Source organism: Heterocephalus glaber, unplaced genomic scaffold (assembly GCF_053883595.1).
Source record: "Heterocephalus glaber isolate CG9 unplaced genomic scaffold, H.glaber_assembly_v1.0 deba00001428, whole genome shotgun sequence".
In the NCBI taxonomy this organism is placed as follows: domain Eukaryota; kingdom Metazoa; phylum Chordata; class Mammalia; order Rodentia; family Bathyergidae; genus Heterocephalus; species Heterocephalus glaber.
In genome coordinates this window covers 20,913,072-20,927,900 of record NW_028258293.1, presented here as the reverse complement: position 1 = coordinate 20,927,900, position 14,829 = coordinate 20,913,072, and the positions used below count along the sequence as shown (strand labels likewise).

Sequence of the window (14,829 nt, the reverse complement as noted above, 5' to 3'; positions counted from 1 at the left end):
TTGAGTTATTACATCTGAATTTTCACGTAACGGTTAGACACAGTAGGCAAGTTCCAGCACAACAAATTCCAAATGCTTGTTTCAATGATTTATTTTTTAATGAAGACACTTAAACTCTTGAAAAGAGATGTGAAAATGGGCATTTAGGACCACTCCAAATAAGGAAAGTCTCAGTGGGACTTTAAAAAAAATTGATGTTATTAAATGAGTTTTTTAAAAAACCACTGAGGCAGAAAGCAAGTTCGATAATAATGAAGTAGACTTTGTCTTCTTAAAAAATACTTGTTAAACTTTTTTTAGTACTTTGGTGTAGAATTGATTGTGTGAATTGACACTGACATCACAAGACACCATGGCTGTGTGGTCAGTCCTTCCCTGAAGGAAATGGCAGCTTGTTGATAGGAATCTTTCTCAATGCACTGTAATGAGATTTTGCCTAGGGATTTACATGTTGGAAAATTCAATACTATCAGAAATTCCAATTCATGTGGGAGAGATTGATCGTGAGGTGCCCTGTGCTAACCAAAGTGAGGGACCATGGGGAGGCCAGGACTCAGCTGCTTCTGCCAGGGGCGCTGTCACACTTCCTCAGCCGTGCTGCCCGGGTCCTCGGAGCAGAGACCACTCTGCCCTTAGAGGGTGGGGAAGAAGGCACAAGAGACCAGCTGGGCAGCGTCTCAGCCTCAGACCCCTTTGGTGCAGAGCCCCTGGCAAAAGTAGGACCCTTGGCAGTAATGACTTGGAGTTGGTGAAATCTCCTTGTGACAGTGGAAGAATCTCAACCCCCTGAGATCCTGTCCAACCCGAGCCCCACGCTTGAATACAGTGCTGTGTCTAAAGATTCAAATGCTAGCTCTGTGCCTTGGCTGCAGGGTGCCACAGGCAGATAAAAAGGAGGGCAGCAGGTACACACTCTCACGTCGGCAGAAAAGCCTAGGTTTTATCTTATTCTTTCTGTTTTCAGTATTTTTTTAAATGATCGCTCCTTAGAACACAAGCTCCTGGGATCACACATACTGCACAGGCTGAGGAAGGCTGTGGGGAGCCAGAGTCCCTCCAGGTCTCAGTGTAGATGGACCGCCCTGGAGGGCTCCCCGCCTCCCTCCCAGCCTGTCCTGCCCAGTGAGACCCTGCACATGGGCTGAAGCTCCAGACAAAGCTCCTGTGGCTTTCTCTCCACCACAGAGTCCTGGGGGAGGAGTGGAAACCCAGAAGGACAGGTGAGTCTCACCTGCACTGTCTGAAGTCCAGCTCAGCAGCCCTCCCTGCATCCAAGACATCTGCCCTCAGCAATGAGAAGCCGGGGCCACTCAAAGCCAGGCTCAGTCCACTCCACGATGGTGGGAAAGAAAAACCAAGTTCAGTTTACCAAAATAGCTGTATTACCTATAAAAATTGAACTCTAACGAGTCACCGATACTGGAGGCAGCGACATGCTGCACACTGGCCTGCAGAAGGCAGATGGCTCGGTCCCACCAAGCCTACGGTGGAACATCTGTCCTGAGTGGCACATGGGCAGAGTCATTTGTAAGGCCTCAAAAATCTGGACACTTTGGAGCGTAGCAACCGGATGAAGGATCTTGGAAACATCTCTCGGGACTCCTGGGCTGTGTACTTGAAATAGTTCTGGGGGTGGGCCAGGACATCAAACAGAGCCTTGATCAGTTTCTTATCCTAAAGAGAACAGAATTCTTGTTACCAGGCCAAAATATTTAAACATTCTGACATTTTGCCAGTGTTAGGCAGTAGGTTAATTAGCTTTGTGAAAATTGTTTCCTCTGATTTTTATTTCCTTTCCAGTTTTCATTGTTCCCAATTATCTGTAATAAGTAGGCATTACTTTTTTGGGGGGTGAGGGGAGTAACCTAGGACCTTCATACTGAGCTACATTCCCAGTCCTTTTTTATTTTGAGACAGGGTTTCACTAAGTTCCTAAGTCTCCCAGGCTGTAATCCTCCTACCTCAGCCTCCGAGATCATTTGCATTACCTTTTAAAAGAAAACTTAATACATAAAAAATTTGTTTTCCCTCAACCAGATGAGATGCAACACAGGAATTTGGGAAATATTCAGAGGGTTAGTGATATGGCAATCATTTGTTACTAATTATGTGTCTAAAATTTGGTGGCTTACAGGATAAATAAGGAGCCATAGGTCCTCCCCTATTCGGAGCTAATATGAAAACATATGCCACTGGCTTGGATTTATAAGCAAGTCCCCTCAGCCTTGCCCTTCTACAAATTGCGAAATGAATTTCACTTGATAAATTAATTTCACTTGACAACACAAAAGACAGAAACCTATTTTTTTTTTTTTGGTACTGGGGATCGAACTCGGGTCCTTGAGCTTGCAAGGCAAGCAACGGAACCACTGAGCTAAATCTCCAGCCCCAGAAACCTATTTTAAAAAAAAATAAATACACAGGTAATGGGGAAAAAATAAGAACCAAGATACATCATGTACAGGTATGAGCGCCCAATGATCAATGTAAACATATTGTATACCTAAAATGTACCAATAAAAGAATTTAAGCTAAATAAATAAATAAATAAATAAATAAATAATAAGACTAGGGAATGTCTGACGTTGGCCCAGGGCAGCTTGGGTCTGCAAGGGGGCAGGATGGGGCAGCAGGAACGTCTCCCAGGAGCTCTGGATACCACCGTCCCCCAGAGGAAGGTACTCACCTTCAGTATTTCCTGGTGGTTCTCAGATGCATAGAGCCTGCCATCTCGAACTATGTCTTCAATGAGTTCCTGGTAGTCTTCTGTTGGAATGAAGGACATATTTTGCAGTCTTAGGGTTTAGTATTTCCCGGCTTGCTCTTTGGATTCTCATACGGTTCTGAGATGTGGCTATCAGCACTGGTCTTTTTTTTTTTTTTTTTGGTACCAGGGAATGAACTTGGCTCCTTGTGCTTGCTCAGCAGGCGGCAAAACCACTGAGCTAAATCCCCGGCCCATCACTGGCCATTTTGATCCCTGGAAGGCCATCGGCAGAGAAGCCCAGACGCCCACCACCTCCATGCACTGCCACATCGCCTGTCTCTCTGTCCCCTCGTCCTTCAAATGGGCTCTCTGCATCTAGGTGATGCTCAGCCCTGCTCTGCCCTTGGTACCCCAGACCCATCTTCCCTCACCAAATCAAGGGCAATCATGCCAGTACTTCTGAGATGATAAAATTTTTTCTCCTCTGGTCTTTCCCATTAGCACACAAACACACCCTGTGTCTCTCATCTTTAAAATCCCTCTCTTGGCGGGGGATTTAGCTCAGTGGTTCCGCCTCCTGCCTCACAAGTGCAAGGACCTGAGTTAAATCCCCAGTACCAAAAAAATTTCCCTCTCTCGACTTCTTCTTCTGGCAGCTTGCATCCCACTTCTCTGCTCCCTTTTGCACAAAACTTCTTAAAAGAATGCCAGCAGGATGGTTTTGCCTATCCTCTCCACCCTGCTCCTGTCTCTGTCCTTGTGCTATGTTCTATAAGGCAGTCAGGCTTCTCCCCACCGAGCAAGCCTCTTCTCTTCTTTATGTGAATGGGGCTGGGGATGGAGAATTTGATTGGCCAGAAAGGAAGCAGGCTCTGTTCACTTTCTCATTCATAATTTTTTGTCCTGACATATACATCAATGCGCTGCATGCAGTAATCTTCCACGTGCAAGCCCTGCACCCCCAAAGTCTAACCTGTTTCTCACACTCACAATTCAAATCAAGCATATGCAAAGCACAATCTTTTCCAAATTCCAGACATATTAAAAATGCCTTTTTGTATGCATATCATGCACTACAAGGCCACACAAACTATGAGATCATTGAAACTGTGTGGAAGCAGCTGTCAAAAAGTTTCTCTCAGAATTTAGGGAAACAATTCCTTTTACAATAGCATCCAGGGCCAGGGATTTAGCTCAGTGGTTCCAGCACCTGCCTTGCAAGCGCAAGGTCCCGAGTTCCATCCCTGGTACCAAAAAAAATAATACAATAGCAACTATTGATGAAATATCTAGGAATCAATCTTACAAAGGAAGCAAAACACCTCTACATTGAAAACTACAGCACTCTGAAAAGAGATCGAAGAGGAAATAAGAAAATGGAGACATCCCTTGTTCCTGGGTAGGAAGAACCAACATAGTGAAAATGGCCATACTTCCAAAACTACTGTATAGATTTAATGCAATGCTGATTGAAATTCCAACAATATACTTCACAGAACTAGAGAAAACAATCCAAAAATGCATTTGGAACCAAAAGAGACCTAGAATAGCAAAAGCAATTCTAGGCAACAGAGACATGGCAGGAGGTATCACAATCCCCAACTTGAAACTATACTATGAAGCTACTATGATAAAAACAGCATGGTACTGGCAAAGAAACAGACCCAAGGATCAGTGGAATAGATTAGAAGATGCAGAAACAACTCCAGACATACTCAGCCACCTCATCTTTGACAAAGGAGCCAACCACCCTCATTGGAGGAAAAAGAGCCTATTTAATAAATGGTGTTGAAAAAACTAGATTTCAACCTGACAAAGATTAAAACTAGACCCATATCTATCACCATATACTAAACTAAGATCAAAGTGGATTAAAGATATAAATATTAAAACAGAGACACTAAACTTGCTGGAAGATAAGTTAGGTAGAACTCTTGAAGACATTGACATAGGAAAAGACTTTATGAACAACACTTCAGTAGTGTGGGAACTAGCACAAAGAATCAACAACTGGGATCTCATCTTATTAAAAAGCTTCTGCAGGCTGGGGATTTAGCTCAGTGGTTCTGCCGCCTGCCTCACAAGCGTGAGGTCCTGAGTTCGATCCTCGGTACCAAAAAAAATTAAAAAATAAATAAATAAATAAAATTAAAACCTGCTTTTTAAAATAAATAAATAAATAAAAAGCTTCTGCACTGCAAGAGAAACCACCAACAGAGCTAACAGACAGCCTACAAAGTGGGAAAAAAATTTTAGCAGCTGTACCTCAGACAAAGGTCTACTATCTAGAATATATAAAGAATTGAAAAAAATCAGACCCCTCAAATTCAAAGACCCAATTCAAAAATGGGCATCTGAAATGAACAGACATTTCTCAGTCAAAGAAGTAAAAGCAGCAAATAAATATATGAAAAATGTTCAAAATCACTGGTTATTCGAGAGATGCAGATGAAAACAACGCTGAGATTCCACTTCACCCCAGAAAGAATAGCTGCTATCAAGAAATCAACCAGGAACAAATGCTGACAGGGGTGTGGGAAGAAAGGAACCCTTCTCCATTGTTGGTGGGAGTGCAGACTGGTGCAACCACTGTGGAAATCAGTATGGAGATACCTCAAAGAACTAGGGCTAGAGGTCCCATTTGACCCAGGTATTCCCCTGCTGGGTATCTTCCCCAAAGAATCTGAAGAATCATACCACGGTGATATATGTGCACCCATGTTTATAGCAGCACAGTTTGTAATACCTAAAGCTTGGAAACAGCCCATGTGCCCATCAACTGGAAACTGGATAAAGGAGATGTGGTTTTTTTTATAAAATGGAGCACTACTCAGCCATAAAGAATGAGACACTAGAGACATTTATAGCTAAATGGATCCACATTGAGGTCATACTCTTAAGTGAAATAAATAGGACACACGTGTAAATACAGAATAGTTTCTCTAGTGTGAGAAACTGAAATTGTACATAAGGATTAAAATGATTAAAACAAATAATTGATCATTTGAAATAGGAAGAAAAGGTCCAAAGGTGTAGGGGTGGTGGGAGAGAAAGGGGAAAGGAAAGAAGGGAAAGGAAAAATTACGAGAAAAGAAAAAAAAATAGAAGCAAAGTCTTTGTAAATAGAGAAGGGTGGAGGGGGTGAAGGGAGGCCAGGGAATGGGTTAAAAATAAGAACCAAGATACATCACGTACAGGTTCAAGTACCCAATGATAAATGTAAATGTATTGTATACCTAAAATGTACCAATAAAAGAATTTAAGGAGAAAAAGTTTCTCTCAGAGATGGTAAACGGAAATTAATGCTATAATATTCATAATGACTAATACATGTTCAATATCACTGCTATTCCGTTATTGTGATGTCTTTTTCCTTATCCTTTTATTTTAGTGAACAAAAAATATGAACAAGAGCACACGTTTTTATCTGATTTACTTGTTTCCTTGAATCCTGCTGCAGGGTCTACCTCAGAGGCCTGGCTCCTTCCCAGCGGGGAGGTCACCACCAGCACGTGGGCTGCTGTGCTGAAGTAACTGCAAACGGGACTGCAGTTCGCCACGATTCCAGATCCTTCCAGACTGCTGCCTCTTAAACAGTATTTCCTCTGCTCCCAAGAGCTATTGTATCTCCTGCCTTGCTCCAGTCCTTAGAGAAGCAGTGAAGCACTGGACCTAAGAACCAGGCTCTGAGTCCCAAAGACCTGGGTCAATCCCAGCTCTGGCACTTGGTCATGCTCTGAACTTGGGCTAGTTGCTTACATTTCTAAGCCTGAGTGGCCTTATATAAAATACCCATGTCTAGTTCATGGGGTGATTGTGAGGAATATATCATTAAAAGATACTTTAAGCAGGGTACAGTGGTACATGCCTGTGATCCCAGCTACTCAGGAGGCTGAGGCAGGAGGATTGCAAATGTGAGGCTAGTTTAGGGCAACTTAGCAAGACTCTGTGTCAAAATAAAATTTAAAAGACTTGGAGATTTGGGATGCAGCTCAGTAGAAGAGCACTTGCCTGGCATGCACACGGCCCTCGGTTCAAACCCCAGGACTGATGAAAGTGGGGAAAGCTGCTTTAGCATTCAGTAATACTCAGCAATCTCACCCCACCTTTAAAATGTAATTTCTAGGATTTGAAAACAGATGTCAAACTTACTTGAAATATCTGTTTTAAAAAACAGACTCGAGGGAAGACCCAGGGAGCCAAAGCAGCAGTTTCCAACTGTGACACATGCAAGACACTCTCAGGAACCTAACCAGGCTTACATATAATTTCCCCAAGCTACAACTGTTCATTTTTATATTAAAAAAAAAAAATCAAGACATTTTCATGGGTCACAAAGGCAGAGATGAGAACAGCCACACTGAAGTGTGTGAGCTTTGGTGACATTTATTCTGCAGCCTCAGTGTCCAGAGAGAAGAGACTGCTGGGTGGCCACTTCCAGGTGGACAACTGTGCTCTTCGTCTCCCTCAGCAGAGCCACGGGGAAAGCTTTGAGTCCACCCTAGGAGTCAGATACTGAATGCCTTCATCTTGGGTGTTTGGGATAAGGATCCTGGCTTTTGTCACATTTGAAATAAACTACATGAAGTATTTTTAGAAAAGACACAGAATGCTTTTTTAAAAAAAATACCATCTAATTTTGTCACTTAGCCTAAAATGCCTGCCCTCCTGAGCTTGATGCTCAAGGCCTTCACAGCCAAGCTCACCCCCTCTAGTTCCTCTCACTGCTAGGCCACAAGCTCCCTGCCCCCTGGCCAAATCAGACCCCACTCATACTGGTCACTTTGACCCTTGGCCAAGTCATTCACTCTTCCTGAATGGCCTTCCTTTCCATTTCTTCCCTCCCCTCAGATCTCTTAATATGGTGTTCTGTTCCTTCCAAAAGCCCATGCAGAGTAACTACTGTCCCTTCTGTGCTCACACAATGCTTTGTCCCTGCCTTGTTAAAGCATCTATGACAATATATACATTTTTGTGTTCCTGTATCTAAGTAGGCTGTCTCCAGAATTTGGCCCTAAGCCTGGCATAGTAGAAGCTCATTAAATATTTGTTGGGTGTATGAGTAAATTCATGAATGAACAGATGACTCTTACCCCACTAGATGGATTATGAGGTCCTCCAGGCCAAGGTTCAGTTCATTTTATGCTCCTGATAAATGCTTGTCAACCAACTCTCAGAGCTAGATAGGGCCCCAGGGCTCAGAAGGGCCACCCTTTTTATGTAAGATCAAGCAAATAAACTCAGGTCTTTTTCCTTTTGTCAGGATTCTATATTATAAAAGCCAGAGTCATATGAAATTAGGATTTATTGAGCAATTACTATGTGCCAGGGACTGTGCCATGTGCTTTGGGAGCTTTCACATTAGGTCTAATGATTATCCTCATCAAACAGTAAGAAAATGAGGCTTTACTGGAGGTACAGGTCAGTGGTAGAGTGTGTGCTCAGCATGTGTGAGGCTTTGGAGGCAGAAAAGAAAGAAAATGAAGCTTAGAGATGGTAAGTAATGTACACAAAGTCACGTAAGAGATAACAGCCAGACTGACTCCAATGCTCATGCTCTTATGCACCAAGCTATGCCCACTTTTATTTTCTAAAATGTCTTTTCATCCCTGGTGTGTGTCCCCAAATGCCTGTTTAAAATGTGGCTCTCCTGCGTCAGAGATGTCCTTTCCCGTCACCCTGCCTTTCTGAGGGGGCATGCGTGCCAGCAATTGGCCAGCTGGCTCCAAAGCTGGCTCTGTTCACAGCAGAGCCACCCTGCCTGTGCAGAGCCTGAGCTGCGCGGCACTTACCATCGTATGTCACATACGGAACCTGGAACCCTTTGGCGCTGTTCCCTTCGTTGGACTTAAACTGAATCCACAGCTTCTTTGACCTGGAGGTGAAGGCGATGGGGCGTTCGTAGGTCTGGCAGGTTTCATATGTTGTCACAGAATTGGAGGAAGCTGCCAAGGGAAGTCGGAGGGGGTGAGGTTTAAGACTGGCCCTGAGAGGGTGGGCAGAGCGTGCTCATCTGCTCAGACACTCAGATCACAGTGTGGGTGACGCTCAGAGCTCTGCAGGCCCTGCTGAGCCTCCTGTGAGTGCCAAGTCCTGAAGACAACAGCTGGTATTGTGCCCCGCCCCATGACCCACGGTGTCAGGTCCACACTAGGGGCCAGAGAGAAGGTCCCCATTTCCAGAGCTGAGCCACTGTTTTCTGACAATAATCACTCCCACTTACTCCATGCTTCCTGAGACCCGAGCTTTTTATAGACTTTGTCTCATTTAATCCTCTGAAAACCACAGCAAGTTGGTACAAAATGCTTACCTCTTTTTTTTTTTTGCTTACCTCTTATATAAGGAGATTAAAGACTGGCCCAGGGCCACACAGCCAGTCTGCGGTAGGTCAAGTTTCAAACTCTCACCTGACTTTGGACATTTCCACCACTCAGAAGGGTGGCAAACATTTAAATAGTGGCTCCATATGCCATGTCGTTCTTAGTGCTTTACAAATCTGAACCTGTTTTGTCCTCCTAATAACCCTGTGAGATAGCAACTGTTATTTGCCCCACTTTCCTGGCTGAGGAGACTGCAGAGCAGGAGGCTCACACTCTCTGCTCAAAATGGCGGAAGTGGCAGAGATGCACTGGGATGAGCCCACTCACAGCACCGCCACTGAGCTATGTGGACAGCAGCAGCCCTTGTGGCCACTGGGCCGCAGCAGGATAGAAGGAGGGGCCCCACCTGGCTGGACAATGCCTTTGGCCTTGGTCAGTTGCCAAGCCTCCAGTCACTCCCCAGGGGGAGCTAGTGTCTGGTGTTGGCACTGCAGGAGCCCTGCTGCTCACTGTGTTCCTGGGGAGGGGACCCAACAAGCCAGGAGGCACAGATGGAAAGATTGGCCTGCAGGTCCCCTATCTCTGGGGCTCAGCAAGAGGCCTCAATGTGTACTTTTAGTCTAAGTTTTATTTTTTAGCAACTCTATAAACTCATGTCGCATTTCAGCTCTAATACAGGGTGACAGTCTAAGCCTACTCCTCACATCCAAAGCTCAGGAGCAGGTTGCACGCTTCTGAGCTGGCCTGAGAAGGGGGGAAAGCAGAGGAGAGACGCACAAGTTTTCCGCATCACCAGGTAGTCTCCACAGTCATCCTCTATGGGCAGGAAGATCTCAGGGACCACAATCAAGATGCGTCTCTTAGGGGGTGGGTTGATGGTCCACGTGCACTCAGTGTTGGCTGGGTAGTTGCCTGGGTAGTTTGGGGATTCAATGTATCCTGTGAAATCACCTAGCTCCCCTCCACATCTTCTGTCTGGAAAAGGAAATGCCATGTGTTATGAAGGCACAACACTGTTATCGCTCTGTCATGGTACTGCTAGCTTGGCTGAGAACTGCAGCTCCTTCTCACCATTGAGGAATGGAGGTGGAGATGACACTCTCCATGGAACGAGGCTATCCTATAATGGGCTGGGCCTCCTTTGGGAGCCAAAAGACATGAACTCCCCATAAGAAGTTCACCCCTGAGTTCCTGAGGCACCATTTTGTCATGAACCTGAGGCACTAAGGTCAGGTATTAATAAACAAAAGAACAAATTTAGTTTTCAATATTTTGTTTACAAGTCCAGTGTCAAGGGAAGCCAGGACAGAACTTCTAGGTCCATCAAAAGAGGGAGAACAGAGCTCACTGCTCCTCAAGAGTATTGGACCAAAAACTTTAATGAAGATAAAACAAACATCTTTTTTTCTGTTTTCTCTCTCAGGCCAAAAACCGTATTTTAAGTGGAGATGAGAATTATAATTAGATATCATTTCTGGGTACACTGGATATTTACCTCTAGCACTAAAGGCAAGAACTGTGTATGGATGTGCATACACACACACACACACACACACACACACACACACACACCCCACATCAACCCTGTCTTTGTTCACCAAATCCTCTTTCATCCAACACATCACCCACAGCCTTGGGAGTTTGGAGACAGTCATTTTCCCTCAGGCTTATTGTCCAAAACTGCTAGGTACACCTACCTGTGCAAGAGATACTGAAGGGATAACTTTTTTCTTCTCTAATAAGTGGGAGTTATTATTACTAGTAGAAGCAGTAAACAGGCTTTCCTTCTTGGAAAAAAATAATGGGGAGGGGATAGCCTCAGAGTCAAAAGAAATAAACTGCCCTCAAACCTGAAGGGCCACCAGAGGAATAGCCATGTGGTGGTCCCTAAGAGCCACCAAGGGCCAGGGAGTGAGAAGACAAAATAGTCATCTGATTATGTGGAAGAATTTCCTAACACTGTGGACTTCCCCAAAGTATAACTAACAACAGACTAGGAGCTTATAAAAGGTAGTAAGTTTCTTGTCATACCAGGTATTTGGGGAAAAATGTTTCGTGGTTTTTGTTTGTTTGTTTGTTTGGAGACAGAATCTTGCTATGTAGTTCATGCTGGCCTTCAACTCACTATGTAGTCCTGCCTAGTCTCAAAATCACGGCGATCCTCCTGCCTCAGACTCCTGAGTTCTGGGATTATAGGCCTGTGCTATCACTTTCACCTGTATCGCTGGCGATGTATAAGGATGCTATTGAAAGGACTTTATGGGCATAGAGAGAAAACTAGATAAGCTTCAGTCATAAAATTTAAATGATTCACCGCCTTCCTCAATTCCAGGCTCTTCCAGTCTGGGGAGACCTCTTTGCCTCCTGGGATTTTATCTTAAAAATACTAAATTAGCCGAGATTTACTTTTGTCCTTAACTAGAGAATTTTATATAATGGTTAAGAGGGAGGGCCCACACACCAAGTCCTTAAGTGAGTTGCTCTCCCATTGCTAGAAAATACAAACCAAACTGCTTAGCATGGCATTAAGGCCTTCCTTCCTGTACTCCCAACTCTCCTGTGCTTAGGCCCAGCGCTCTCTTCCCTGACACCTTTCACTTTCCTGAGTCTGAGCTCCCTAAAGCTGCCCTCTTGGCATGAAGCTCTCCCCACCCTGCCCCACCCTCTCCATAAAATCTTCCAAGCCCTAGAGACCTTTCCTCACCTCTCCAGACCAGTCTATGGCTCCTTCCTCTGCTGCCCCCAGCCTGGCTCTCTGTCAGCTCAGCCAGGCTGACTTACTCAGTAGAGTGGCTCTTCAGGTCCTTACACAATGCGTGCTGATCCAGGCTGAACTGGAACTGTGTCCCAGCAGGGACATTAAGGCAGGCACAGGTGTGAGTGCACCTGGGGAAACATCCAGGATCGCCAAAGGGCAGTAGGGGCCAAGATGGAGCTTGGTGGTAGAGGACATGCTTTGTATGTCCCAGGCCCTGGGTTTGATCCCCAGCACCACAAAGAAAGGCGAGGTTCTTATTCCCATTTTCAGGTGAGGAGACCCAGCCCCCCCAGCACAGCTGTGGGTGGGGCTTACAGCACCCTCTCAGCTCTTCCACTGGCCTAGAGGTGACCCCAGACACTTGTCCTCTTAATCAGGATTGTGAAAAGCCTTAGAGAGACACCTACTTTTACACTGGGTTATGTTTGTGGAGCCATCAAAGTCAGTCGTAGTATTTCCTGGGCAGGAAACACAGTTATTTTTTCCAAATTCGGGCTGGTATGTCCCCACTGGGCAGCGGATACACCGATGAGTGGTGGTGTTGTAGAAATGTCCAGGTGAACACTGAACTGTGGGGCAGGGGAGTACACAGAGAAGGAAAAGAAAAAAAGGAGGAGGAGGAGAAAGCAGGAGAAGGGAGAAAAAGAAGACTGTATTTGTATCAAATGCAACATAAAAGGTTTCAAAGTTTGTGAAATAAATTATTATGCCCAAATGAAGTGGTGCTTTCCTACCAGTCTGTGGCCAATCAACACTTAATTCCCTAGACTAGCCAGTGTGGGTGGGGCTCACAGCACTGAGAAACTACACAGGGATAAGGTGCACGTGTGGTTTTAGTTTCTGGTCTGTGCAGTGGAGCACCAGGAACCACAGCTGAAGTCCTCAGAAGCTCAGTCGTGAGCACTGAGGGCCGGAGACTGAGGCTGGAATTAGACTTGGGCTCCCTGGGAAGAAGCACTGGGAGTGGGGTTCTGGAGAAGGGGTAGGACCCATGGGGGTGGTTTGGGGGCTGTAGGCCAGAACAGAGATGGAGCAGCACTGAAGGACAAGAGCAGAGGAAGCCTGTGTGCAAAACCTGCTTCTCTCTCCTCCATCCAGCCCTGGTCGGCCCTGGTGACAGGGACCAAGGTGGCACTTTTGCACAGGGACTTGAACCCCTAACCCTAGGGGCACCATACAGGGCATCTCTGGGCTGGGTTTGGTTGGACTCCACCAGACCCCTGTGGTATTCAAAACGGAAAATCAGCTCTAGAAAAAGGCAAGCTGCCCCATGCTCACCTCTGGTTTCACAGTCCTGGAAGGAAGTAGCTCTCAGATGTTTGGTGGGGAGGCCTCCTCCACAAGGGAAGCAGGAAGTACGGCCTGCTTCCGGCTGGAATGTGCCCAGGGCACAGAGCTGGCAAGGTGCAAAGCCATCCACAGAAAATTCACCAGGTTGGCACAGACCTGGGGAGACCAACGGCCCTAAGTGAGTAAAACTTCAGGCAAACCATTTCCCACCTCTCTGCAGATGACATCAGACTTCCACCAGGCCTGTAACCCCATGCTCACCTCAGCTCCCCCGGTGAGAGAAGCACACAGTTGGCCCAGCCCTGCCGCTGGCTCTGAGTGGGGCAGATGAGTGGCTAGGGCCTACACAGAGCTGCCCAGCACAGTGCCAAGACGGAAACTGAGGAGTTAAGCACCAGCTGCTTCCACAGTATAGGAAAGGCTGGGGATAGCTCAGGCCTAGACCTGCACAATGCCCAGGGGTCCCTGTAATGCAGGAGCCCCTAGAGATGGAGTCCTCTAATCTGGATAAATCTGGCAATTAGACCCAGAAGTGCACCTTTGCCCAGCTGATTACATACTAGGGACATAAAGAGTGACCTGAGGATCATCCCTGTTCTAGCAATTACATTTACTAAGTTACATCCCTTTGTATGGAAGCATGTCCTGGCCTCATTGACAGAGGGTGACATTTCCTTTAAACAGTGATTTACATTTTTTTTTCAGGGTTAGGACAAAAGCACAGTCAATAACAGGATTCCTAAAAGCACACATTCCCTTAGGAATTAGCTTGTCATCGGCTAATGCTATAAAAATCTTTTGTCTCTTGAATTTCTAACCATCTCTCCTCTATTAGTATTAATGATCTTCTTTTTACCCTAAGTTGTAGAAATAATGATATTTAAAGAACACACATCCTGGGCCAGGGATTTAGCTCAGTGGTTCCGCCACCTGTCTCGAAAGCACAAGGACCCGAGTTCAATCCCTGGTACCAAAAAAAAAAAAAAAAAAGAACACACATCCAAAGGAGGAGCCTGAACATGGGTTCTGACTTCCAGTCCTTTTCTTCTTAGCTTTTCTTCTTAGCTGTATAACCTTGAATAAGTCGCTTTAGCCTCACAAAGTTGTAGTGATATAGCCACATAAAAAATAATTCATGTTGTACACTTAGCACTATGCCTGGCAAAAGTATTTAATAAATAGTATTCTATTTATTAAACTATTATTTATTGTTCTAATACTATTATTATTACTAATATTCTGTTGCTATATCTTAAGATCACATAGAAAGGTGAACTGATGTCTCAGAGTGCCCTCTTTGTCAACCTCGTAGTTCTGGAACTTTACAGCAGGCCAAAGATATGGGAAGAGTCACCCCACTCAGCTGGAGGATCTGATATTTAGGCCAGCAATGGCCCTGCAGTTTTGTTGGAGTCACTTTGGTGGGGACTAGAGCTGGGGCCAGGAGTCACTGCAAGGAGAGCCACAGGGTAGCGTGGGGACCCATGCAGCTGTGTCCACCACTTAGAAATCGCCACTCAGATCACACCTTCCATTCAAGCCCACAGAGTGTTCATATAGCCAACCCTTCTGCCATTTAACAAAAGGAAAACATTCAAGAAAATGAAGAGGAAAGAAGCCACAGAACCTAACTGAGCTTGGCTTCAAAGTTAAAATTTTATGAGATGATTAAAACCCTTCACAGAGGAGGTCCCCATTTTCACAAAATAACCAGATGGATACATTTGTTTTAATTTAAAATGCTATAAATTTGA

The 14,829-nt window shown here is 45.2% G+C and overlaps 1 protein-coding gene across 6 annotated transcripts in view; it reads right to left on the bottom strand.

Annotated features, from left to right (window-relative positions):
* Positions 1-66: 66 nt before the first annotated feature.
* Positions 67-14,829, bottom strand: part of Scube2 (signal peptide, CUB domain and EGF like domain containing 2) — a 79,364-nt gene continuing 64,601 nt past the window's right edge. For all 6 annotated transcript variants that reach the window (XM_087211714.1, XM_087211718.1, XM_087211716.1 and 3 more), the window contains 6 exons: positions 13,064-13,231; positions 12,193-12,354; positions 9,805-10,002; positions 8,500-8,652; positions 2,687-2,766; positions 67-1,674 (listed from right to left, as the gene is read on the bottom strand). In XM_087211714.1, coding sequence (XP_087067840.1) covers positions 1,522-1,674; positions 2,687-2,766; positions 8,500-8,652; positions 9,805-10,002; positions 12,193-12,354; positions 13,064-13,231 — 914 coding nt within the window. In that variant the 3' untranslated portion in view covers positions 67-1,521. The remainder of the gene's footprint in view (positions 1,675-2,686; positions 2,767-8,499; positions 8,653-9,804; positions 10,003-12,192; positions 12,355-13,063; positions 13,232-14,829) is intronic.